The sequence below is a fragment of the Diutina rugosa genome (assembly GCF_008704595.1).
Source record: "Diutina rugosa strain CBS 613 chromosome Unknown scaffold4_size502443, whole genome shotgun sequence".
Lineage (NCBI taxonomy): Eukaryota > Fungi > Ascomycota > Pichiomycetes > Serinales > Debaryomycetaceae > Diutina > Diutina rugosa.
Window position 1 is genome coordinate 456,862 of NW_022995100.1, and position 25,361 is coordinate 482,222.

The following is a 25,361-nucleotide window of genomic DNA, read 5'->3' on the forward strand; positions in this document are numbered from 1 at the left end:
TATTCGGATGCCGAGAAATCGTGAAGGGGGAGGGGTGCACATCCTGTAACCACAATATTGATGATAACACGATCATATTACCTAGCTGCTTAATCAGCAACTTATATTGTCATTTTGAATTGTCCTGCAGTGTGGTCCCCGCACTTGAAATTTTGACCCATGTGGCGACTGATCCGACTGGCGGGTTGTCTAATTATTGGGGACGAAGTGCTTAGTGGCAAAATCCATGATACCAATTCTTTCGAATTTGCCAAAACTTGCTTCAGCCAATTAAGTGTTCCAGTGAAGCGCATCATCGTTTGTTCTGATGATAAGGCTGATATAAAGAAGCTGCTTGGACTTTTGCGGGATAATGACATCGACTTTATCGTAACCTCCGGAGGGCTAGGATCAACTCATGACGATGTTACCTATGACGCCATTGCCGAGTATTATGGAATTCCTTGTGAACGTGATCCCACAGTTGTCGAACGTATGAATCGGTTGCGCAAGGATTACATCGCCCTGCTTACTCCCTCTCAAACTGAAGCGTGGTATAGGATGGCCACCGTTCCTCAACGAACCGCAAAGATCAATGTAGAAAACATTTTTGTTGATCCCAATTTTTGGTTTCCTATTGTTGCAATTGAGCAACGCCTCTACATACTACCTGGGGTTCCACAGCTATTTGTCAAACTTCTCAAAGCGCTTGTTCCCCAACTTCTCCCACGGGTGGATCAACTGAACCAATTGAGTCGGCTCTACGTCAAAACCACTACTGGTGAGTCTGAGTTGGCGCCATTTCTTGGCGATCTTCAGCGGCAATTGGACAAACGATACGGTGATGGTGTAGTCAAGATTGGCAGTTATCCTCATCTACAATGGCGAGTCAATACTATTTCCATTATAGGCATCATTCCACAGATATCTGTTGAGGATCTTCAACACGTGGTGGACGACGTTTTAGCTGGCGTTGGCGGTGATGCTGTTCAGATCAGTCAGGCCGAGGAAGACCATCTAACCAACGACTCTCCATCAAACTTTTAACTGTCGTTCAAGTCTATGTAATTATAAAACTTTAGCCAACGCTTCGACGATGGCAGCAACCGCGGCGTCGATCCCTTCAGGATTGTCTCCCATACCTTGAACAGTGTTGCCCTTGCCACCAGCCTTCCCGCCAATATGTTTAGTAGCAACCTTAGCCACTTCAGTGGCGTCGGCGCCCTTGGCAATGGCAGCGTCGGAGATGTAGCAACCATGGGCAATTTTTTCAGTGCCCGTCAACAAGTAGATCAGCTTGGTAGCATCCTTCTTCTTGACAGCGTTGAAAGCTTCTGTAATAGCCTTGGCATTGGCAGTGATGGGGATATGAGCTACAAAATACGGCTTCGCGTCAGCATCTTCCAACCATTTGTTCACAACTTCCATCACCTTCTGCAGTTCTTCTTTCTGCTTGGCTTTGAGCTCTTCTCTAATCAGCTTGTCTAACTTAGCATGCTTAGCATTGAGCTTCTGCTTGGCCAAAACTGACAGCGTGAGTTTCTTGAGAGCAACACCCAACTCTTTGGCTTTAGCTTCCTTTTCGGTACCAGTCAACTTGAAAGCGGCTTCCAATTGGGCATCAAAGTCAGCAGCAACTTGTTGAACGGCATGAGCCTCGTTGCCAGTGACGGCCACAATACGACGGATACCTTTAGCAATGCCCAGTTCCTCAATGATAACGAGATCTTTGATTTCACCAGTTGACTTCACGTGGGTGCCACCACAGAACTCAATGGACACCTCGTGCCATTCAGGTTTAGTGGGTTCGGCGAGCAAGTCATCAACGGAGACGCCCACCGATACAACCCGTACAGGGTCGGGATAAGTTTCACCAAACACAGCGCGCAATCCATTGATGGCCTTGGCGTCTTCGAGACTAACTTCTTTGGCATAAACTTCCTTGTTCGACCTGATGTATTCGGTGCAAATGGATTCTACTTGTTCCAATTGCTCTGACGATAATCCTTGCTTGTGCGAGAAGTCAAATCTTAACTTTTCAGGCGCCACAAGCGAACCTTTCTGATCGACGCCGTCACCAAGAACCTCACGCAACGCGAAGTTGAGAACATGGGTACCAGTGTGATTATTCCGAATTGGCCATCTTCTTTCTTCTGAGTACAGAGCGATGACATCATCCTTGACAGCCAAAGAACCCTCCACAAGATGACCAGTGTGAAGAACGTATCCACCGTATACTTGAACGTTAGTGACGACAAATTCAGTCTTACCATCGATAACCAACGAACCAGTGTCATATTCTTGACCCCCTTGCTCAGCATAGAATGGAGTCTTGTCTAAAAGAATACCATACTGAACTGATGGGTCAGAGATTTGATCAACAAACGAAGAACCATTGTACAAGGCAACCACGGTTGATTTGGTGTTGTCGACGCCATATTTGTAAGAATCATCGGTTTTAGGGATAGACTCATTGGAGTCTAACTCGGACAACGCGTGCACGTCCAACTTGACCAAGGTGGTTGCTTGTTTGTTACCGGAGCCCTTGGAGGCTTCCTTAGCTTCCTCTTTGGCCAATTCAAAACCTTTCTCGTCAATTGACAAACCAGCTTCCTCAGCCATTAATTGGGTCAAATCGACGGGGAACCCATAAGTGTCATACAAACGCCACACGTCCTTTCCCAGCAAAGTTTGCTCGGGAGTTTTCAGAGCAACAATAGCGTATTGTTCGAACAACTTTTCACCCCTTTCAAGGGTTTTTGAAAACGACAATTCTTCCTCATTCAAGATTTCCTTGAGATCGGCAGCGTTCTTTTCAATTTCAGGGAAAATGCTCTTGTTCTCAGTAATAACGACATCCACTAATTGCGAGAAGAACAGCCCAATAGGGTAGTCCATGTATTTGCGGACGTATCTCAGCCCACGACGGAGAATTCTTCTGAGAACATAACCACGGCCTTCGTTATTGGGGACACCACCATCCGAAATGGCAAAGGTGAGAGTCCGGACATGATCAGCAATCACCCGATAAGCGGTATCGATACCGTCCGTGTCATCACTGCCAAATTTGCCAGTGTAGGGCCGCTTACCAGTAATCTCTTGAATCTTGGCAAAGATAGGGCCGAATACGTCAGTGTCGTAATTGGACGACTTGTTTTGCAAAATAGACACCAATCTCTCGAATCCCATACCAGTGTCGATATGCTTAGCGGGTAACGGGCGCAACGAGCGGTCCGATTCACGGTTATATTGCATAAAGACAAGATTCCACACTTCAATGACGTTAGGGTCGTCCATATTAACCAACAGAGCCGCATTGCGTCCACCAATACGGTCGTAGTGGATTTCAGAACAAGGACCACAGGGACCTTGGTCGCCCATTTCCCAAAAATTGTCTTTAGCATCACCTGGCAATATGTGGTCTTCTGCAACACCTTGGTCTAACCACAATTGCTTCGCTTCTAAATCGGGTTCAAGACCTTGAGCAGCGTCACCTTCAAAATAAGTGACGTACAAACGATCCTTCTCCAAACCGTACACTTCAGTCAACAACTCCCACGACCAGGCGATAGCTTCCTTCTTGAAATAGTCCCCAAATGACCAGTTACCCAACATTTCGAAAAACGTATGGTGGTAAGAGTCGCGCCCAACATCTTCTAAATCGTTGTGCTTGCCACCAGCCCGGATACACTTTTGTGAATTTGCCGCTCTCTTGAGCAGAGCAAAATCCAGGTTGGGGTCGACAGTACCCAAGAAAATCAGCTTGTATTGGTTCATGCCTGCATTGGCAAACAACAACGTGGGGTCGTTGTGAGGAACCACCAGCGATGAAGGCACGTATGTGTGATCTTGTTTTTGTGTGAAGTAGTCCAAGAACGCTTGGCGGACCTTCGCCGCAGGCCACTCAGTTGAGGTACTCATCGTTCGTGAACTGTGGAGGATACGTTTGAGCATCAGCAAAAATTTGTACCGTGCGCGTGGCCATGGGAGGGAAGCGATGGCGGACAGGATTACGAAAGCGGCTCAAATGAGACAGTCGCTTCGAGGTTAAAAATAATGTCCTTTTCGGATATTCTTTAGTAGTGAATATGATTCGGAGCTGTAGTCTGATTGTATGACTTGATATATTGTAGACCTTCAATATGTGACATACTACGACGAGTGCTAATATTAAAAAACGTCTGTAGAGAAGTGATTTTTACGGATTACGGGTCATCACTCCTCTGGAACAGCATCATTGGAGAACGAAGTAAACTCAGATAGCTTGAAGACTAAAAATTGACTAGACACAATTCTTAACTATGGTGATGAAAGGGTTTTATGTACGCTGCTAATAGTTTCAGTATGTATGGTTCATTTTATACCTAAGAACTGCAGTGCTCAAATTTACGTTTGAAACCAGAGCCCTAACACAGCACTTGATACCAAGGTAAGTCAGAGTGTGAATGACGCAGATGATTTAAAAGTACTTCGTTTTCAATGTTTCGATGATCATACAAACAAAATTTACAACATATACTTTATAACACAATAATACAATAAAAGAAAACCACTATCTGCGGTAAAGACCTCGGCTAAGATGCGCATGGTCGTGTGCCTGAACACTGGGATCAACATTAGGGTCAATGTTAGGATCAACTGTCAGGGCATGAAGCTGGCCCTCCATAGCTGCCATCATCGCATCCGGCACCGCCTCATCATGATGCATGTGGCTCATGGGGTGATGTAAGCCAGGAGCTTGAGGTATCAATTGCTCGGGAATATAACCGTTGTTGGGTTGAGTAGCTTGGCGGTGGATGGGCTTTTGAACCAATTGCCGCAGCAGCTTGGACCGCTTCTTCTTAGTGGTGACGGGTTCAGGTGCATGATTGTGAAGAGGATTTATCATTCTCAAAATCCACATCTCACCATTCAACTGATCTTGAATGAACTGATCGTTTAACTTCGAATCAATTGACTCTGGGTCTTTTTTGACATTCTTTTTCTTCTCCTTTTCTGGGGGGTAAAGGTTGGCAACTAGACGGTACCCACACTTCGACCGCTTGGTGTACGCTACCCGCTGACGCTTGGTAGGGTCTTTGACAGTAGTACGAAAGGTGCCCGACCGTTCGCATTGAAAATACACCGCTTTAGGCTTTGACGAATTGATGACGATTTTGCAACGTTCATCTGCCAGGAGCAGTCGCTTGACAAAAGCGATTAACTCTTCTTTCAGGGCAAACGTCTTGATGATTTCGTTCTCACAATAACGCAGCTGTAAAATTCCATTATCAAAGTCCTCCGCCACCGGGGCATGGTGGACCATTTGATGGGGGATGGGGTTGTGATGTGGTTGCGCGTGCATGGCTGGGTGGTGTTGTTGGTGTTGTTGCATTTGGTGATGGTGTTGTAACAAGTGAGCCTGGTGCTGCTGTTGGTATTGCAACTGTTGGCTTTGCAACTCATGTTGCTGTTGTAATTGCTGCATCCGTTGGCGTTCAGCTCGGTGCTGAAGTTCAGCAGCAGTAGCAGCAGCCGCTGCTGTGTAGTTACCGTGATGGTACAGACTTTCATCGGGGGGAGCTCCGTAGCTCACAGCGGCGGCGGCAGTGGCAGTGGCGCTTTCATAATCCGGTCTCGGGTTCGAGGCATCCACGTGGTGGTGCTCTGTGCCTAATGGGTCTTGAGCACCCCTGTCGGCAGTGGTAGATGGGCCTGACATAAAGAACAGTGGGGTAAGGGTCCTGCACAGTCGGGTTGCACTTCGAAGCAGGCCTGTGTAGGATACCTCGTCTAATATGGAGGAAAGTTGTTGTGATCGAAGTTTTTTCTCAAATTTATCACGTGGTGGTAAGTGCACGACCTAGCCTAGCAATAGTAGAGGAATTTGAAGTGACGATGATGATACTGGTGTCGGGCTGAATGCTTGTCTAGCTGATGGTGTCGATAGTTCAACCCCAACTCTACTTATCTCTATTTGAGGCTACCTGGATGCCGTTTACACCCAATCATTGTTCGTCCCCCTACGAGACGTCACAAAATTTACTGAGGATGAATCGCCTTTAAGGGCTCACAATCATTATCCTTCAGCCCTATTGGCGAAGTAACGTGACCTTTGACATACCTCCTACACGGACATCCTCAGCCTATCATAAATGTAGACGTTTAAAGCGGTATATGATTTCATGATTGAGTTGCAAATTGGATTTCTTAAGAATCGAAATCACCGTTTCGAAATTTGGCAATAATTTGAAAAATTTACAACTTCAGAGGCCCCTACATGTCGCCTTGTCTTTGAACCAGTGTGACAATCGAAAAATTGATATTTGAAATATTCACATAACAGCATGAATATTTGCGAGATTGTACCCAAATGCTAATTACATCCATGGTGTTGCTCTTGCGAACCTCGCGCTTTACGTACAATCCGTGACCTTCGCAATGGAATCTATAGTTGTCAACCTTCAAAGCACCAACGAGAACCTAGAGTTTGATTGGCTTACTCAGGAAGTAATCGTTCCTGAATTCGATCAGATAATTGAAGCTCTTCGAATTTGTTCAGACTTGCTTTTGAACAACTCACCACAACGCCCTGATGAAAGTCAACACATTGAGCGCGGACCACCAGTGAAGCTACCAATCCTGCTGCTGAAACTGGAGACACTCAAAGGAATTATCACTCGTGATGGTGCTTACATTACTGATCTACTGTTCCAAATAAAAGAAAAACACTTCAACAAGGCATTATCGAGGGTCTCTTTGAAAAAGCCAATTCTTCTTCTGCAAATCATAACGGCAAAGCAGTCAATCGAAGAGGCAATAAAGTTGATTGATCAATGCAAAAGCCACGAGTGTCATGCTCATACCCAATTGGTGATGGCATTCGAACTGATGTGTCGACATCTCCAAGTGGCTAAAACGGCTCTTCAATTTCCCACAGATCCTAATCTAATCTTTCCACAGCATTGTATGCCTCGTGAATCTTGTGAGCCTGATCTTCCTCCACTGGTGGCTATGGACGTTTACATAAATCAGGCAGAAATATGTGTTGATCTCAAATACTTGCATGTGGTGTCTGAACTGCCATGGGGTGATATAGCTCCTCTGGGGCGGTCGTACGTCGACATAATCAAAGATGAGATCCAACAAGGTCAGCCTTTGGACCCCAGTTATATCACCAGAAGAATTCATGAGTTGGCTTCAAACGACAGAGAGTCTCTGTTTTTCTCAAACATGCTCAACATGATGAAGCCGAAATATGATCCTATAGATTACGTTACCAAGTGTGTAACTTATCGAGGTGGAGTGGTCATGATCGTCAAGAAAATCGAAGTGGCTTCACCTGACCCTGTGTTGGTATCAGCATTTACTAAGCTCGACTCCATGGAATACCTCATCACCCGCTTCTTGGAAAACCTTAACAATATCACTAAATAGAGCTATACACAAATCACCGTCACGGCGTTAGGGATCTACGAAACTCTTGCCGTGGATTAAAACTGGTAATGTCAACTGATTAGGTATTTGCATCAATTTTTGCATAACCTTCAAGCGCGAACAATGCTTTCGGTGATGAATCGTATATTACACAAGATTCGTGCTAGCCATACGTTTTGAAATGTAGTTTGTAATGCGTGGTGGTGGGGAACAGTCATTCAAGGAAACGACTTTAGCGATAGACATTAGATTCACATAAATCATAACTATTAGTGGTTACGCAAAATCTGATACTCGCACATGAAAATAGAAGTCAATTTCATGCACAATGATGCAAGAAAATAGGCGTGAGCCTAGACTTTTCGATCTAAATGTGAGGCGGGTGAGCACCCTTGACAACCACTACCATCGACGTTGAAGTAATTTATTCATTTGTGGCAGCCTGCTTGTGGAACACTACTAAACAAGAGCCGTAATCCCATTGTACGATATTGCTGCGAGATACAAGTAGCCTGATTGATTGTCTGAAGTCATTGGAACTCACGTACTTCTGGTTTGTACAACCCTACGTTGGGCCAACTTTCTACTCATTTGTAATGATTTTCTTTTTCCCAGACTAGCTCCTGTATCCAGTTAACCGCAGTGTTGGCCTACGGATAGCGGCTCGCATAGAAAAAACGCTTTAGGACCACCGGCAACCCCACACTGTTGTCGAGTTGTCAGTGAATGATCAAAGGGTGGATTCGTTGCCGTACCTCGTTCTTTCGTTTGTTTACCACAAAGCCGCATATTCCTATGGATTCCTCTCGATTTACTGTGCTCGCTGACAATTCAGTGGTGGAAAAGCCTGTTGTTGATGATCGTCAGTATCGATTGGTGAATTTGCACGACAATAACTTATCAGTTTTGCTAATTCATGATCCAACTACCGACAAGGCCGCTGCTTCGCTTGACGTGAACACCGGGCTGTTCGCTGACCGTGAGTACCAAATCCTGGGCCTCGCTCATTTTTGTGAACACTTGTTGTTTATGGGCACCAAGAAATACCCCGAGGAAAACGAGTATTCGCTGTATCTTGCGAAGCATCTGGGTTATTCAAATGCATATACTGCCGCTGAGCACACGAACTATTACTTCCAAGTCAGCGCAAATCATCTCCAAGGCGCTCTTGATCGATTCGCTCAATTTTTCATCAGCCCACTATTTTCGAATAGTTGTAAAGACCGTGAAATCAATGCTGTTGATCTGGAAAACAAAAAGAATTTGCAGAATGATTTATGGCGCATGTATCAACTAGACAAGCTGAACCTGAATCCCGAGCATCCATACAATGGTTTTGCTACTGGTAATTTTTACACTCTTGCGGAGGAACCAGCAGAAAAGGGAATGGATGTAAGGGAAACCCTCATTAATTTTCATAAGGATCATTATCTGGCTAATTTGATGAGCCTCGTTATTTTGGGTAAGGAGGATTTGGATACCTTGACAAGCTGGGCACTTGAGTTGTTTTGCGATGTCCCCAACAAAGGATTACCACGGCCGAACTACAACGGAACGTTGATTTTCCCCGAAGAGTATCTTGGTAAGATCACTCGCGCCGTTCCCGTCATGGATAATCACAAGTTGGAAATCGTCTTTATGATTCCTGAAGATTTGGATGACAAATGGAAGCTGAAACTGCTGGCCTATTATAGTCATCTATTGGGCCACGAGTCTGAAGGTCTGGTGCTTTATTACTTAAAGCTGAAGAATTGGGTGTCGGAATTGAGTGCTGGCAACATCAGAGTATGCCAGGGTAATTCATTTTTTATACTTGAGTTTGAGTTGACTCCACAAGGGCTCGAAAACTGGAAAACTATCGTGATCACAGTGTTCCAATATCTCCAATATTTGCAGGCTCAGGAACCGCACAAGTGGATCTGGGAAGAGATTTCGAACATGTCGAAGATCAATTTCAAATTTAAGCAGAAAACCGATGCTTCAAGTACTGTATCGAAGTTGTCAAACAGTTTATACCAATTCACTGCTGATGGCCAAATTCCCCTGGAATACATACTTTCACTGCTGGTCATGCGCGAATTCAACCCAGAGCAAATCAAGCAGTACGGTCGTTACCTCAACCCTGACAATTTCAGAATCACCTTGACTTCTCAAGCTTTAGACGGATTAGACAAAAAGGAACGTTGGTATGGAACCGAATACCTGTATGAGGACATCCCCAGTGATCTAATGACCCAAATAAAGTCAGCTGAACCAATCTCCGACTTACACTTACCTATCCCCAATGACTTTATCCCGACTGATTTCACAATTTCATTGCCGAAACTGGAGACTCCATTATCTCACCCTTATTTAATAGAGGACACGAGTGCCTTGCAAGTTTGGTTCAAACAAGATGATCGATTTGAGGTTCCGAAAGGTACTATTGAAGTTCTGTTGCACTTACCAATGCTGAATAAAGATGTCCGTCAGGCAACGATGTCACAACTAGTGGGGGATTTATTCAACGATGAACTCAACCAAATAACATACTACGCATCCTTAGTTGGGCTTAAAGTCATGTTCACTTTTTGGAGAGATGGCTTTTCGCTTAAAGTTTCGGGTTACAATGACAAACTTCCCGTTCTTTTTGAGCAAGTTATAGAGAAGTTTATCCGATTCAAACCCAACCCAGCTCGTTTTGATGCCATCAAATTCAAGATGACACAGGAGCTCAAAAATTTTGGATATCATGTTCCTTATTCGCAAGTCAACACTCATCACATGTTGTTGATCAACGAAAAGACCTATCTGTATCCCGAGAAGTTGAAACAACTCGAAAGCATTTCTTGTGAAGATGTCACAGAGTTTGTGACACAGCAGTTGTGGTCGGAAGGCGTGTTTTGCGAAATGTTGATCCATGGGAATTTTGACATATCCAAAGCTCGTGAAATAAAACAGGGTTTGGCGACGCAATTGGAAGGCAGAGGTACGATCAGCGGAGACGTTTACAGAGCCATTCGCTTGAGAAACGCAATTCTTTCACCGAATGAGGTGGCACGTTATGAGGTCTCCCTTGAAGACAGCAAAAACATCAATTCCTGCATTGAGTACTACATTCAGATTGGTGCAGACAAAGATAATGATCGATTACGTGTACTTACCGATTTATTAGGAGTTATCATTCGTGAACCTTGTTTCAACCAATTGAGAACCAGAGAGCAATTAGGGTATGTTGTCTTCCTGGGCCTCAAGCCTTGCCGCAATTCATTTGGTTTTCGAGTTTTAATTCAATCGGAACGCACTACAGACTATTTGGAATACCGTATCGATGAATTTCTCCATCAGTTTGGCCGGCATGTGTCGAGCATGGAAAATGAGGAGTTCGAAAAGTTCAAGCAAGCACTTGAGGATCTAAAACTAACTAAGCTCAAACATTTGAGTGAGGAAACGCTGCGGTTTTGGAATTCAATAACTGATGGTTACTACAATTTTGATGCACGAAAGCGCCACGTCGAGGTGCTTGAGAGTATAACCAAGGCAGAATTCATCCAATTCTACCAGGACTATGTACTCAACCGGGCCGGAAAGCTGGCCCGTTTGGCCGTCCATTTGAAAGCGCAACATCCACTGAAGGTTTCTCGCGACAAACTAATAAATCTGAGTCTTATCAACTGGATGTTCCGCAATGACATTAACGTCGACCTGGATAAAATTGACGACATCCTCAAAAAGTCGACAAATGTTCAGGAAATCGCTAAGAAGGTTGCTGCCTTGTTAAGAGCTGATAACCTCGAACACAGCACCGATGACATTGCAGCCATTATCGAAAGTGGTTTGGTGCAACCCGTACCTGCAACGTATCCCACAGGTAAATTGTACACGAACATTTCCTCTTTTAGAGAGGATCATGATATGAGTGAACATGCCAAACCTGTTGAACCACTCAGAAACTTTTACATTCCCGATTTGTCGCACTTGTAGCACTTAAATCTGTATAGCATTTCGCAACAAATTTATTAGAATCTGAAATAGAATACCATGATAGAGCAAATTCGTAATTTTCGAAGTACAGATCTAAAGGCAAAAGGAGTGGGCTTGAGCTGTTGATGTCAAACGGGGATCTGAGGCTAACACTTTTAATGTAATTTGTCGGTCTTTCGCTCGTCGGACTGGATTCGTCGTAGCCGCTACGCTATGTATTTAATTTTCCCGATGTGAGGTACCAATTAATTTTCCAGATTAGCATATTAATTAACCGTAGCGCCTCATATATGGGATTTCACCTTAATGATAAAAATGATTCAAATACTTCCCACTGGAGTCTTCAAACGACTTCTTTCTTCACTTAATAAAATTCCAAAAATACTCCGGTACAGGGAATCGAACCCTGATTTGCTCGGTGAAAGCGAACCGTGATAGCCATTACACCATACCGGACTTCAGCGAAAATTGTTGAAAGGAGCGCGCACTTGTAGCTTAATGGGCTAAGGTGGTGATGTTCTCCCGAAGGTTGTCTACCGTGACCTCACCTCGCCTATGTCACCGGAGGACCTCACATTGCTAGATTCTCTACTTTGTGAGAAGTTTTTCGGAGGTATCCTGGAACCCCGAATTTATGGCACACCGAAGCGAGGCGGCTACGGTCTCATTCGCTTCCTGCAGCAACTCTTGGGCCGCCGCGCGAGAATGATCTATGATCTCTTCCGCGCCGACGCGTCCAAGAAGTGGGCAAAGCAAGACCTCCTCAACCGCCTCCAACAGGTTGCTCTACGGACCAACTTATACGGCGACACTGCATGCTTCGATTTCCTTCTCGATAGCAGTATCTTTGAACGCTTGCGTCGCTTGTCGTACTTTGAGTACCGCGAAGAGCAGTGGCTCAAGGCCTGGTTCGCTGTCGTCAGACAAAGGTGGAAACACTCCCCCTCATCGGCAACCGGGGCCCCACCTCTGAGTACCCACAGAGGTTTCTTCGAAGTCGTTTTGATTCCGCTGAGACTCCCATTTCCGAAGCTTCCTTCCGCAGCCTCCACAAGAAGGCCTGCTTGAAAGAAGACTGGACTGATGTCCCGGCGTGGCCGAAAAAGCATTTTCCAAGTGGACGACAACCCACTGAGACCAGTTGGCGGACATTTTGGAAATGCCTTCTGAAGTTCACCTCGTTGCAACCCTGGCAACTGGCCATCCTCTGGCAGTTTTACCACGGATATACTGCAAACTGGATGTGGCGCACTTATATCCATGTCCACGAGTCCCAATATGAGTCCTTTTACTACCCTGGGTGCACACTCTGTGCGGTCACTACCCATGACAGGGCCCCCACCCTCCCACCGGTATACTCTACGGACCACGATCGCCAATTCCACAGAGCCGTCAGATTGATCCGCGACAACGGCGGAGGGGAACCACATCTTCTCTGCGACTGTCCAGTGTCCAAGCGCATCTACCGCCTCATTAACCGAACCGACCTCCCCTACCAACATGTGACAGACATGATGCCCCCCAACCGTCTTTCTTCGGACGCCTTGAGTGAGTTAGCTCGTTATTTGCGGGCGACACTCCTCCTCTTCAAGGAAACACGACTATCGGAGTCGGCTCCTGTCATCCAGACAGAAGCTAGCTTACAATCGTGGATCCAGCGCAACCGGAGATACATCATGACGGGTAAGGGACAACATAAATTCTGAACACAACCCCACATTACTGAATGGAATGCTGAGATATCGCTCGCCCCGCGGGCGACCTATGGCTCNATGGAATGCTGAGATATCGCTCGCCCCGCGGGCAACTTATGGCCCTCTACTTCAACTCTTCGACCAGAGGGAGTATATCATCTAAGCAAGTAACGACGCCTATAACTATAGTATAGTTGGCTAGTACACTCTGAGAGGAGAGACCGTGGTTCAATTCACCGTGGTTTGGGCCGTCGGTCACCTGTTTACTGAACAACTGCCTCCCCACATTCTCTCCATATACTGAGTTTTTCGCCGTTGTCGGCTTTCTCAGATCGCAGGGTATCGAGAACGAAGGCTTTACAAACACTTGAGATCCTCTAAGGAGTATGTAAGTTATTAAGTTAGATATCAATGCAAAACTAAGGATAAAATAAAAAAGGCAATAAAAAAAGGCGGAACACCAGAACTGANAGATAAAAGCATACAAAAAGCATATATGCAGGACGTTTACCAGAATATCGAAGACAGACCAGGATATGGTCAGATACCCGTTTTCACGGGAAGACCGGGTTGCAGGAGAAGGAATGACCTCTTGTCAAAGATACAGAGAAAGAGAAGCTTGAGGAATTGTCCGACGTGTTCGGATTTGGCACGGCGAAGAACTTGGCCGATGCCGATGCTGCACAACTCATCGCATGAAGAGCAGGAATGAGAATTTGCAGCCATACGCTACGCCATTGGCTAGCTGCACATGTATATATATATTCTGGGAAGGAATGTAATTTTCCTTACCGGTCTCCTATCAAGTATTTTAAGTATGTCAATTAATATGAATATTGACAAGGATTCTGTCAATGGGACAGAGTATAATGGTCAGTCACCTGTTCCCGAGCAGGTGCATCACTTGATGAAAGAGCTTGAGATTCTCCGGCAGTATATGGCGACTCATGTAGAGAGCGCCCAAGCTGCCTTCCAGGCGATGAATCTCACGGGGGCCGGAAATCCACGCATGCTTCATTCGCGTGTAACGTTTACATGATTGAACTCTATCCATATTTTGTGCTATCAAACCTTCTTTCAGGTTCGATTAACTTCCGGAGTTAGCTCCTCACAAGTCCGAGACCAAAGGTCAGCATTTTACACGACAATAAAATTGCACGTTTCCTAGAATGTATCACTAGTCAACGTTGAAATCATAAAAAGGTGAGCAAAACCAACGCAATACCCCCTCAACCCTGCGCATCAAACAATTGGGAATCAAAGAAATTGAAAATCTCAAACAAGGCTTTGTGAGTTTTCTAATAAATTATTGATGTACGTCGTTTGCTAAATGGACCGAAACTTGTGGCCAACTTATTGTAACGGCTTCGCTGCATGGTTTTTGACCCTTTACCGATAAGACGAGATTTTTTTGCATTGGAATGTTAATGAAATACGACTTGTTGAACGCTATCCACGTCTTAGTAATGTCATGCCCTTATATGAGATAAAAAAACGCAAATTCTATTCTGTTTGGTTAGCATTTAGGTTAGTTATTTGTATTATTTTTGCATCGTGCATTCTTTCCGTGATGGAACCCCAAATCGGTAGTTAAATTTTCTAATGCTTGGAGACACGTTCGCTATCGTTCACGCGCAGAATATTTCCGACTATGCCTCGAACCGAATATGCTGCAGTTTCACAGCAAGAACTGCTAGGTTCAGCTGAAACTACTTCTGCTATTGAACTTGATGATATTGAACCCAATACATCACACGAATTCCCATTGGACTTGGCTTCTGATGATCCCGAGTCTGTGGTGGATCACTCGCAGGGCACACTGAATATGCAAATGGCATTTATGAATATGGCCAACCTGATCTTGGGTGCTGGTATCATTGGCCAGCCATTTGCTTTCAAAAACACGGGGTTGGTGGGTGGTATCTTGTCCATGATTTTGCTCACAGGTCTAATTGATTGGACGCTTCGCTTAATTGTGATTAATGCGGAGAAGTCACACACACAGCTGTACCAAGACACAGTTCTGAAATGTTTCGGCATGTGGGGCCGTTTGCTATTGCTTCTTCTGATTCTGCTTTTCGCGTATGGTGGATGCATGGCATTTTGTATAATTATTGGTGACACAATACCTCATGTTCTTCGAGCTCTCTTACCAAATGCTATAACAGCCCCAGGAACTGCTTTGGGTTGGTTGTTTACCAGGAGAGTAATTATAGTTGTGTTTACAACGTTCATCTCATATCCTTTATCTTTGAATCGCGATATTTCGAAATTGGCCAAAGCCCTGGGATTTGCTTTGATAGGAATGACAATTATTGTGGTGCTTGCGGTTATCAGGGCTCCTTTAGTTGAGAATGACCTCAGGGGTTCACTCACAACACCAGAATGGACTATAAACTCGCTGATTTTTCAAGGCGTGTCCGTAATATCATTCGCTCTTGTTTGTCATCACAACACAATCTACATTTACAACTCACTTCGTAATGCTACGATTGACAAATTTGCAAAGATTACACATATTGCCTGCTTTGTTCTGATGCTCTTTTGTGGACTCATGGCGATCAATGGGTTGGTCAATTTCGGGGACAAAACAAAGGGGAACCTACTTAACAACTTTCGCAGCGATGATTTCTGGATCAACATTGCTAGATTTTGCTTTGGACTTAACATGCTCACGACGTTTCCGTTGGAAATATACGTGGTTCGCGACGTTTTCAAGGACTTGGTGGTAGAAAGAAATGCAGAAGGTGGAACCGGTGGTGTTGAAATGTCATGGAGACAACATGTTACTGTCACAACACTACTAGTGTTTTCCTCAATGCTGGTCCTGTTATTCACCTGCAATTTGGGCATTATTTTAGAACTTATTGGTCTGACGCTGGCTAGTTTGATGGCATACATTATCCCACCCCTATGTTACGTAAAATTATGCTATGATGAACTTGATAAAGCAGTTACGCCGGGTCGTTTCAGCAAGGAACTCAATCGGAACTTCATCCTATACAAAGCATTGCCTTCATTTGCAATAGTGTTGTTTGGTTTTACGGTGATGATCGTAAGTACAGCCGGCTCATTGACTGGCGTTGGATCAGATGACTCACATTGCGTAATTGATTAGCTGTTGACACAAATCGCATAACTAATAATACACTAACATCATTATGCATCATCGTCGCTATCAACGATGACTTTTTTCCGTCTGCCTTGACGCTTGGAGGTAGCATGCAAATCGAGGTCATTAATCCGGTCATCTGTAAGCTCATGATTAATATCGGACAAGGATTTATCTTCACTGGATATATTTTCGTCTGACTTAGATGGCGATGTCAATGGGCCACTAGCTTTCAATCCATGTTTCTCAACTAAAGCCACAGCATCCATTAAACGGTTATCCCCCTTGCGACGTTCCAATAATCCCAGCCAAGCTTTCCTGAATTGTTGTAATTGGTCTTGGTTAATAATACCTCCCGTTTCGTGCAACATACGTCTCAAGCTATCTTCACGATCAAAGAAATCATCATCTGTGTCATCATCAGAATCACGAACGAACTCAGACAGTTTTATACGCTGTGATTCTTCATCAAGCACTGATGGTATATGCCGTGATTGTCGATGTTCGTTGAAACGCTTTGACTTCTTCTTCAAAGGTCTTTCCGATGACCGAACCTTACGCTTGCGAGTTTTACCATCCTGTGAGTCGTTTTGTGACCCCATCTCGCTCAATGAATCAAAAGCTTGCGTGTTGGCACCTTTAAGAATCAGTGCATCTAGAGCGGCATCGATACCGTCTGCATGATAATCCTCATCGTTCTCGTCATCTTTCACTCTCAAGAATACCGCGGAGTCTTGATTGTCGTCAAATTTGGTCAGACTGTGTCTGAATTTGTTTAAAAAATCCAAACACAATGACAAATGCTCATTAGTGATTGCAGACAGCAATAAGCATTTATCCTCCATAAACATTGGAGGACTTATGCCCACGACTTCAACGAGGGTACGGATATGACTGTTAGCAAGGATCAACCGTTGGTTCTTTGTGTCCACTTCGATCATTGTATCGCTCGGAGCATTAATGCCATTATAAGGATCGTTTTCAAAAGTTCTTACGCCTATTATCCCTTTGATCTTCTCAGCAAACCAATCCAAGAACCCGACGTGACCCTGTTGTGTAAGAATGTCCATCAAAATGTGGATACGAGATTCCAAGTCGAATTCTCGCGTGAATTCGAGCGGTCGCGCTAATTGTGGTGGGCGAGTCCCCTTTGTTGCTCGTGCATCTAAATTACCGGAGTCCAAAAAGATTTTTGATTCTGTGTCCTCTAAGCGGTTGAATAAAAGCTCGATTGGGACAGGGAACCGCAGTAATGCCAGTTTGAGCTTCTTCATGAAATAATAAACGAACTCATCAACTGTATTGCGGAGGGGATGGGAGTTTGGCAACCATTCTTGAATGTCGTACAAAATTTGCATCAAATCCAAACGATACAAAGCACCGTGGTCTTTCTTCCCTACAAAAATGCGATGGAAGTACTTGAGACACCATTTAATTTCGTCAAACTTGAGCTCCTGAAATCGCAGAAGAAATTCCACATGTGCCAGTACGACTCCCAGATGGAAGAATCGACGTTCAGTTGCGGTATAGTCAAGTTGCCGCTCACGCGTAACCTCCAGAGCACGCTCCTCTAACTCTTCATCGAAGTTTTCGTCCTCAATCTCGGCATCGATCAAGTCTCGCATCATATTTTCTGTCCCATGATCCAAGTTGGTAGCTCTTCGCTTATGCCGCTTTTGCCGTTTATGCTGAACATATAACTTTACATTTTCATTCGCAAACGCTTCAAATCCTCTCAAGATACCGTGTACCATTGCAATTGCTACTCGGAGATAATGAGGGGAGTGTTTGGCAGCTGTTCGTGGTATGTGGACCAATATTTGAAGGAAGTCGTGAAATCCGAACAATTTTCGAATAATACCCTCAGCTAACTCTCGATCAAAATCATCTTGCGGCGAAGAAGACTGTGGCTGAAGAAAAATAGCGGTTGCTATAATGACCAACTCATTGAAACAAACCATAGCTGCATGAAGTGCACTCCATCGCTTGTTTTCGAATGATTCTCGGAAAAATCCGATCATCAAAATGAATGTTACTTCACTCAAACCTGCACCAATGGGACCATAGTCTGATGCCGAACCCAATTGAATTCTGGTACGTTGGTATTCGAAGAACCATGCGAGAGTTACAAAGTAAGCTGCTTTGTCGTGCTCATCCACTTCTATGTCAACAGCTCCTGAATATACCAGAGCCACTTGTTCCATGACGTTGTTGAGACCTCCCGACGCAAGAAGTTGATCAATGAACTTTTTGAATGAGGCAATAGCACTATCATTGATGGTGATTGCGGAAGCAGGCGTGATGTACTCATCCGCATCATAATTGAAATTCGACGGAGTGCGCCATCGTTTGCTCGCATCAATTTGATGAAGAGACGTAGTAGTGTCACGTAATGCCCGGGTGCCCTTAATGACGTACAGGGCATTTTGTTGACGTACTTGAACCATAGTGCCAAAGCGACCATGTCGAGTCAGAAGATGTTGACGTTGAGTGCGCTTTAGCTGCGCCTCTTTCGCTAATAGTTCAGCTAAATTCATCAGATTGGTCGCCAGTATCAGTGGGAGATGAGCCAGAGCATTCGATGTGCCCGCAGTTGCAATACCGGCTGGGTCGAGCCCCTTGATTAGAAGGTTCAAGCAATTGAGTAGTGGAGATCCGTAAACTTCGCGATCAAGATCTTTGCCCACGTCTGATGCTATAGTTAGGAGAAATTGGAAAACTCTGTTGTGCTCAAATGTCGCAATGATAGCAGTGTGACCGATATCTTCGGCCAGAACATCAGGAGGCAAACTGTCCGTCTCATTGACTCCCTTCGACACCGAAATTGTTGGGGAAATCGAAGATATCGCTAGTACATTGCGAATCAATAGGATCACCAAATTGACTATGGCACTTTCACGTGAATCCCGGTTGATGCGAGGCTTGGCGATAATTGGAAGGACTAAACGAATGACAGCTTTGAGCGTACGTCCTCTGCGGTAGCTTAAAATTGACTTCTTATAAATCAATTGTGCTTTTTTCACAAGGGGATACTGCAAACGCAGAGGATCAGTTGAGTCTTTAGCAAGATGTGGGGGCCAAGTGAGGAGCACTAAAATTTCGAGACATCCCACCATAAGCCTCTCTGTAGTTCGAGCGTTAGTTATAGGTACCTTCCTGTGACAATCTTCGTCCCATTGACAGAGCATAACCATTAACTCTTGGGTCACTAATCCCGTGTGAGCACATGCTAGCGCAACATCAAAAGTACCTTTAGCCTCATCAACACTTTTTATCCACCGCTTGATATCTTTAAGTACAGCAATTGCATCATGACCAGCACGGTATCGACCATTGGGCTCGACACCGCCTAGGGAACTTGTGAGTACTGAAATGTGGGCGCTAATAAGATCATGGTAAGTCCAAGCATTTGTCAGCAGCACAGCCTCGTTATCGCTCTGAGGAACTTCTTGAACTTCTTCTTGGGGCTCATCGTCAACAATGAAACCGTTTTCAAGCTCGTCAGCTAAATCTATATCGTTTTCATTCATGGATCACCAAACGAGATCGCTTCTCTCGCGAGCGACGCGTTTTTCGCTCCTTACGCGTTCCATCTTTTTGGCGCTACCACGAAAGTTGAAAGCTTTGGGCCAATTACGAAATAAGCATGCGCTTACAGTAGGATAGGATGCCACATAGAGCAATCCTTTGCAGTAAAAGTCCACCATTTACCCAACCAAAGAACCAAACATAAGATGTGACGAAGTAGTCAATTATGTGTTGAATTTATAGCCAAGTATAACGACCAGTGAAGTCTGAGGCGTAAGCGTAAGTCAATTAATGGGTTCAGTCGCGGGTTTAGTTGCCTTTGAGAGCGTTTTCAGTCAAAAAGCACGCTCCCCACATTTTTTTCCAAGTGATCGAGGAGAATCACATGAAGGCACGGTGCGACCGTTGTGGTTTAACTTTCAAGCACAGGGCTACGCAACCACCACTCACGTTAGATGCTAAACAACTATTGGGCTTAGAAGTCGATAATGAAAAGTGATCCTACCCTATATTGATGAGTCGTACTTCCGGTAACCTCTTGTCATAATCCGACACTAATTGGGCAGTTTTTCGTAAGTATTCGATGACTTAACATCTTCCTGCACCGGGGCATGAGGGTCAGTCGACAATCACATGGCAATAGTCATGGAGGGGGAACTGACGATATTCAAACCAACGTGCTAGCCCAACCACTAAACACACCACAATTACTAGCGCCCATTCCATGGAGTTGCCCTATAAAAAGCGCAACCGGGTGCCGGCGCTGTGCCTGGTGTGTCGCAAGCGCAAATCTAAATGTGACCGGGTCAAGCCCATCTGTGGCCTGTGCAAGAAGAAGTCAATTTCCCATCTATGTTACTACGAAGCGGATTCTAAAGAACCACTGGGCCACGTTACCTACGTGCAACCACTAACGGAATTGTCGCCTGCTTCAGCTCCTCCAAATGGTCCACAAGGCCCTCCATTACCCATGCCAATGCCTCAACCATCACGCTTATCTTCATTTCCTCCTTTTGACCCACAAGGAGTACCCATACATCATCATCTGCCAGAAATGCTGATGATTTCCCCAGGAGCCCCTTCTAATGGACCGCAATTACCACTAGCGCCCCCCACAGTGCAACTGCTGCCACCAGGCACGTTTGGTGTACCGCCACCTCTGGACCTGTTTGTAATGTCACCAGGAGCTCTGCTGATTACTCTGGGAATGCTGATACCACCGCCAGCAAAAAATGCAAGCCACCGAAATCTGGTAACATCATCATATGTGAACATTCCCTTGGGACCCTCCACCACGCTCCTGGTCAGCAGCGAGGACGAAATAACAACCTTCCAGAACGCTCTGTTTTCTTTAAATACAGAGGGCCCTTGGTGGTCACAACAAGGAATGTTACTGTACATCGGCCTCACGAAAAGTGACCCTTTCTTGAAAGTTTTGCGGAATTATGCCCTTCATCTCTTCAAATCTGGAGAAATGGCAAAATTTATCAAACCAGCTTCCAAAGGAAAACGTCTGCTGGCCTCAGCCCTGCCAACAACAGTGAAAAAGTCTCGTATCGATACTGATGTGGCCCTGGACAAACTGACATCTCAAAAGCTTCGTTGCGATCTGCTTGATCCAGTTCAAGAAGATCTGCTCGTCATTCAGCGTATTGCCAAAGAAGAAACCGAACCAGAGACCGATGATGTCGATGACGATCAGATAAAGTTGGACGACGATGGGCCTAGCACCATAGCACCCCCACCAATTGATCCATTATCACAGACAAAGGCACAGTCACCCCAGCATCCTCGTGCTGATGCTAAGCTCCCCTCTCTTGACACGATATCACTGATTGCAACACGTGTTGAGGTTTATCAGTTAATCATGCAACATGTGATTCAAGTGTTACCCGACAAGCTTAACTTGTTCATGCTTTACTGTCGTTATTTTAAGTACGTGCATGCATTCATCCCAATCCTTGATGAAAAGCAGTTGTTAAGTGATGTTGAGGGCTTATTCAACTCATTTCCAAACTTCAGTCGCGAGAAATATCTGAGCATTTCAATAGAGCTGGATCATGATCTTATTACTTTGGGTCTCTTCCTAGTGGTAATAAGACTTGGATACATGCTGTTGCTTCATAACGATAGCCTCGAGTATAATGAAGATGAGAAGAGCATGATTCGATCTATGCGTCGAATTAATCACAGTGCCTATCTCAAGCTTTTATTTGCATGCTTCCAAGATCATCTCGTGGGGCTGAGTTCTCTGCTAAAGCTAGTCCAAGGATTACTGCTTTTGCATTTTTACCGACTGGTAATCCCCAGTGATTGTCTTGGGTTAGGTGCAGCTGATGGCAATAATTTGTTCGGAACTATTGTGAGGCACGCTATGAGTATAGGTCTCAATCGCGATCCTACATTCTATCTAGCCCACGATACCATCAGTAAGCGGCATTCACTCATAAAACTGTGGCGAGCATTGTGGCATTATTTGGTTATTACAGATTCAATCAACCTGGTGGGATGTGGAACATATCCTAGTATACCTGATTTAAGCATGAGTGACGTTGAACCTCCCATATTCAAAGATGCTACCGGTAAGGTGAACGAAGTTGCCTTTATGGTGCGTAAAATTTCGAACCATTATCGGAAGATCGTTTTAATGATTAATGACGTCACGCATAAACCAAAAGTGGTCGACGTGCTCCAAGAGACGAATGCTCTCGAGAAATTGTTTTTTCAAATGTTTGGGAAGGACTTCTTTAAGGACGTGATATGCAAGCCTGCTCTGTCAGCGGCAGCTGCTCAAGAAGTCGGAACAGCTGAACATGAAGAAGCATTTCTCAAAGTCGTTAAGTACAGCATCTTTGTTCACCTAAGAACAAACCTACTGTGCATGTATTATATGATTGCCCTTCACTACGAGAACCAAAGTGGAAATGAACTGCTGGTAGAAACTGGATTGGGCCTATTCAAGATTTACGTGAAGCTGGTGGTACAATTAGTTTACATTATGCTGTTTGTCTTGGACAACAGTGTTCGTGTCTTTGGAAGAAATTATGACTATTTTCTTACGGCAAATAATGAGCGTTGTATGGTGAAGACACACGCTTTCCTCACTTCGTTTTTTGTTCGGCTTTTGCACCATCGCATGGACCTTTCCCTCAAAATCCCCAATGAACCAAAATTTGCACAAAGACTAGAGGTTGTCGACCGCTTCTTCAACGTCGTAATCATGGAGCTGGAATTATTTATTGGCTCTTTCCGAGTCTTATCCAAAAATTATTTATCACTGTGGAAGGTTTTTATTATGAGCTCAGTGGTTTTGAAACAATGCGTTGACAATCCCACTGCATTTTTCAAAGGCATTCAAGACCCGAGATTCTTTCACCAGGGTAGTAATACGTTGGATTTGTTTACCAATCAAGAGATTGAGAAGTTGTGCAATTTATGTGAAGAGTTCAGAGTTGCCAAAGAGGAATACGCCAAGTCTCGAGGGATTGCTGGCAAGGGACTGGTCGCCAATCGCCGAAAGAATACTCAAGGCCCTTTCAGCCCTCAAGGAATCGGACTGGGTCGTAATCTGGAGACAACCAGCACTACAAGTTTTAGCCCCCTGATGGCCCAACCTCACGGTGACGAAGTTAATGTTGATATCAGCCAGGTGCTGCTGGTCCTTGACGGCTTCACTCCAATGATCAATGAGCCGTCTTCATCGGTAGGCGGAAATGGGTTGCTCAATTTTAGCAACTTGGGTGGTCTGGTCTTCGATGACAATCCGAATGTTGATTTAATGAAGCTTTTCGAGATGTATACGGGCAACGAACGTCACGATGTTTAAAGGAGTAATTGATAGAGAGAAATTCTGTGCTTAATGTATCGTGTATTTCCGTCTATTCCATTGGCCGTTTTCCCAAAAAGTATAAAAAATGAATACATGCACCTGATTAATCCTCAGGATACCGTCGTTTCAAGTGTGGCGAGAAAGTTCCAGATATGTAGCCACGTGAGTCATTATTGTGTTTGCTGCCAACAGGTTGGTAGAGCATCGGTGATGGACATTCACCACAGTCATCAAACTCGTCGTCTTCAGCAACGCCGTCATCGTCGTCCACCTCATCATCGTCATCTGCGTAACTGGTCACAAAGTTGTCTTCATCTGCTTGAACATAATGAGAAGCTGAACCAGGTTCCAGCGCGGTATTCTTACCCATCAATTCAATTAATTGATTGTAGTACAAGCTGAGAACGTCTTGAGCGTGTTTAATGCTAGACGATCCATCAACACTTTTTACTGGAACACACCTCCAGTCTACTCGTGCCAAAAAGTCAAGTTCCAAACAATTTAGTTCCGATATCGCCACACCACCGACCTTAGCATAGTGATCATTAGTGTAAAAGAAATCCTCCATCAGCTTTTGAGCAATCATCGTGGCCACGAGAAGGAATCGATGTACTGTCCACAGGTTTAGTGTAAAGTAAGGCTGGTATTGATGAGACAACAAGTCGATGTAGTATATCAGCGTCAAGAGAGTCGCAGGATTGAAATTGTTGAACTTTACCAATCGCGATAAGTATTTAGTCGTGGAAATATTGGGCGGACTTCTCAGATGATACCGAGTAAGAAGCAGGTTAGTGGTGGTTTGCGTCTCTGGTAGTGGATGACTTATTTCAACAGGCACTTGTTTATCATTAACTTTGATAAGCAGGGCCATCATTCGACCCATAAGCGAAATTAGGTCGCCAAGAGGACATTCCATGAAATTGCGAGGAAGAGGGATGACAACAGCCGGTGTAGGTGGTTGAATAACTTCCGTTTTCCTCGGCGAAGTGCGTGGAGGCGAGACGCTGGGAACTGGAGCTTGAGATTGCTTCACTTGAGAAAGATAGCGATTATAAGGCAGTTTCTTAAGAGCCAAGCGCAGAAACTTGTCACGAGTTGGTGGCTGAACAAGATACCTAGAGAAAAAGTCATGGTCTTGAGCTCGTGATGTTTTCAAGACGACGTCAGTATGATTGAAACCTGAATGGATGAATGTTTGCTTGACATATGGAACCAAGAAGGGATCAAACGTTTGAGCCTTAGGCATGGACAGTTGGCACATTGTAGCCGATAACCCTCCCAGACCCGCCGCCAGCAGGGTCAGCGAAGTTTTCGGCGACATTCGATTATGAAGCGAATCATTGGGAGAGGGTATAGGAGTCGATTTTTGGATCAAACTCATATTATCAAACAGGGCACACAGCTCATGAGATTTGGTTTATGTCACAACCAGGTATATTCAGCGAAGTAAATTGCCGGAGATCAAAGGGTAAAGCGGGGGATGATGTGGGAGCACTCGCTTTTTTCTAGATAGAATTTGTGTGACTGCACACGCTGGGGGAGTATTGATGAGGGCACGATTTCTGGACAACAGACCGAGAAGGTGAAGTTGAATCCAATGTAAGAACAGTTCGGATGTGAAAAGCGATTATATACGTACGTTGTGCATGGTAATCCTAAGTTGCCTTTATCTTATTTAAGCATATGCAGGATTCCCTTGAGCTAGGCCACCACGTGCCCCCAAAGAGTGACAGGATGACACGGGCAAGCAATTTGGGCGGCAAGCGGGGATAAGGGACGTTAGACAAATGGGGGAATCGACGCTATTAGTAGAAAATCATTTCAATAACATGTGCCGGAA

General features: G+C 44.8%; 9 protein-coding genes across 9 annotated transcripts; 5 read left to right on the top strand and 4 right to left on the bottom strand. All coding sequences in view use genetic code 12, as the record gives it.

The window, feature by feature from the left end:
• Window positions 1–159: 159 nt before the first annotated feature.
• DIURU_001720 (uncharacterized protein) lies at window positions 160–1,026 on the top strand (the record flags this gene model as incomplete). The annotated part of the gene is made up of 1 exon (XM_034154295.1): window positions 160–1,026. One exon carries the CDS (start codon window positions 160–162, stop codon window positions 1,024–1,026), a length of 867 nt encoding a protein of 288 aa, XP_034013678.1.
• A 21-nt stretch (window positions 1,027–1,047) lies between these two features.
• ALA1 (alanine--tRNA ligase) lies at window positions 1,048–3,900 on the bottom strand (the record flags this gene model as incomplete). Its single annotated transcript, XM_034154296.1, has 1 exon — window positions 1,048–3,900. One exon carries the CDS (start codon window positions 3,898–3,900, stop codon window positions 1,048–1,050), a length of 2,853 nt encoding a protein of 950 aa, XP_034013679.1.
• A 631-nt stretch (window positions 3,901–4,531) lies between these two features.
• On the bottom strand, window positions 4,532–5,680 carry RBF1 (Rbf1p; the record flags this gene model as incomplete). The annotated part of the gene is made up of 1 exon (XM_034154297.1): window positions 4,532–5,680. One exon carries the CDS (start codon window positions 5,678–5,680, stop codon window positions 4,532–4,534), a length of 1,149 nt encoding a protein of 382 aa, XP_034013680.1.
• Window positions 5,681–6,399: 719 nt separating this feature from the next.
• On the top strand, window positions 6,400–7,395 carry RAV2 (Rav2p; the record flags this gene model as incomplete). Its single annotated transcript, XM_034154298.1, has 1 exon — window positions 6,400–7,395. One exon carries the CDS (start codon window positions 6,400–6,402, stop codon window positions 7,393–7,395), a length of 996 nt encoding a protein of 331 aa, XP_034013681.1.
• Window positions 7,396–8,190: 795 nt separating this feature from the next.
• STE23 (metalloendopeptidase) lies at window positions 8,191–11,358 on the top strand (the record flags this gene model as incomplete). Its single annotated transcript, XM_034154299.1, has 1 exon — window positions 8,191–11,358. The coding sequence occupies one exon, from the start codon at window positions 8,191–8,193 to the stop codon at window positions 11,356–11,358; it is 3,168 nt and encodes a 1,055-aa protein (XP_034013682.1).
• A 3,345-nt stretch (window positions 11,359–14,703) lies between these two features.
• DIURU_001725 (uncharacterized protein) lies at window positions 14,704–16,170 on the top strand (the record flags this gene model as incomplete). Its single annotated transcript, XM_034154300.1, has 1 exon — window positions 14,704–16,170. The coding sequence occupies one exon, from the start codon at window positions 14,704–14,706 to the stop codon at window positions 16,168–16,170; it is 1,467 nt and encodes a 488-aa protein (XP_034013683.1).
• A 41-nt stretch (window positions 16,171–16,211) lies between these two features.
• YBL053 (Ybl053p) lies at window positions 16,212–19,694 on the bottom strand (the record flags this gene model as incomplete). Its single annotated transcript, XM_034154301.1, has 1 exon — window positions 16,212–19,694. The coding sequence occupies one exon, from the start codon at window positions 19,692–19,694 to the stop codon at window positions 16,212–16,214; it is 3,483 nt and encodes a 1,160-aa protein (XP_034013684.1).
• Window positions 19,695–20,416: 722 nt separating this feature from the next.
• ZCF13 (Zcf13p) lies at window positions 20,417–23,518 on the top strand (the record flags this gene model as incomplete). The annotated part of the gene is made up of 1 exon (XM_034154302.1): window positions 20,417–23,518. The coding sequence occupies one exon, from the start codon at window positions 20,417–20,419 to the stop codon at window positions 23,516–23,518; it is 3,102 nt and encodes a 1,033-aa protein (XP_034013685.1).
• A 106-nt stretch (window positions 23,519–23,624) lies between these two features.
• Window positions 23,625–24,902, bottom strand: DIURU_001728 (uncharacterized protein; the record flags this gene model as incomplete). Its single annotated transcript, XM_034154303.1, has 1 exon — window positions 23,625–24,902. One exon carries the CDS (start codon window positions 24,900–24,902, stop codon window positions 23,625–23,627), a length of 1,278 nt encoding a protein of 425 aa, XP_034013686.1.
• Window positions 24,903–25,361: the final 459 nt, after the last annotated feature.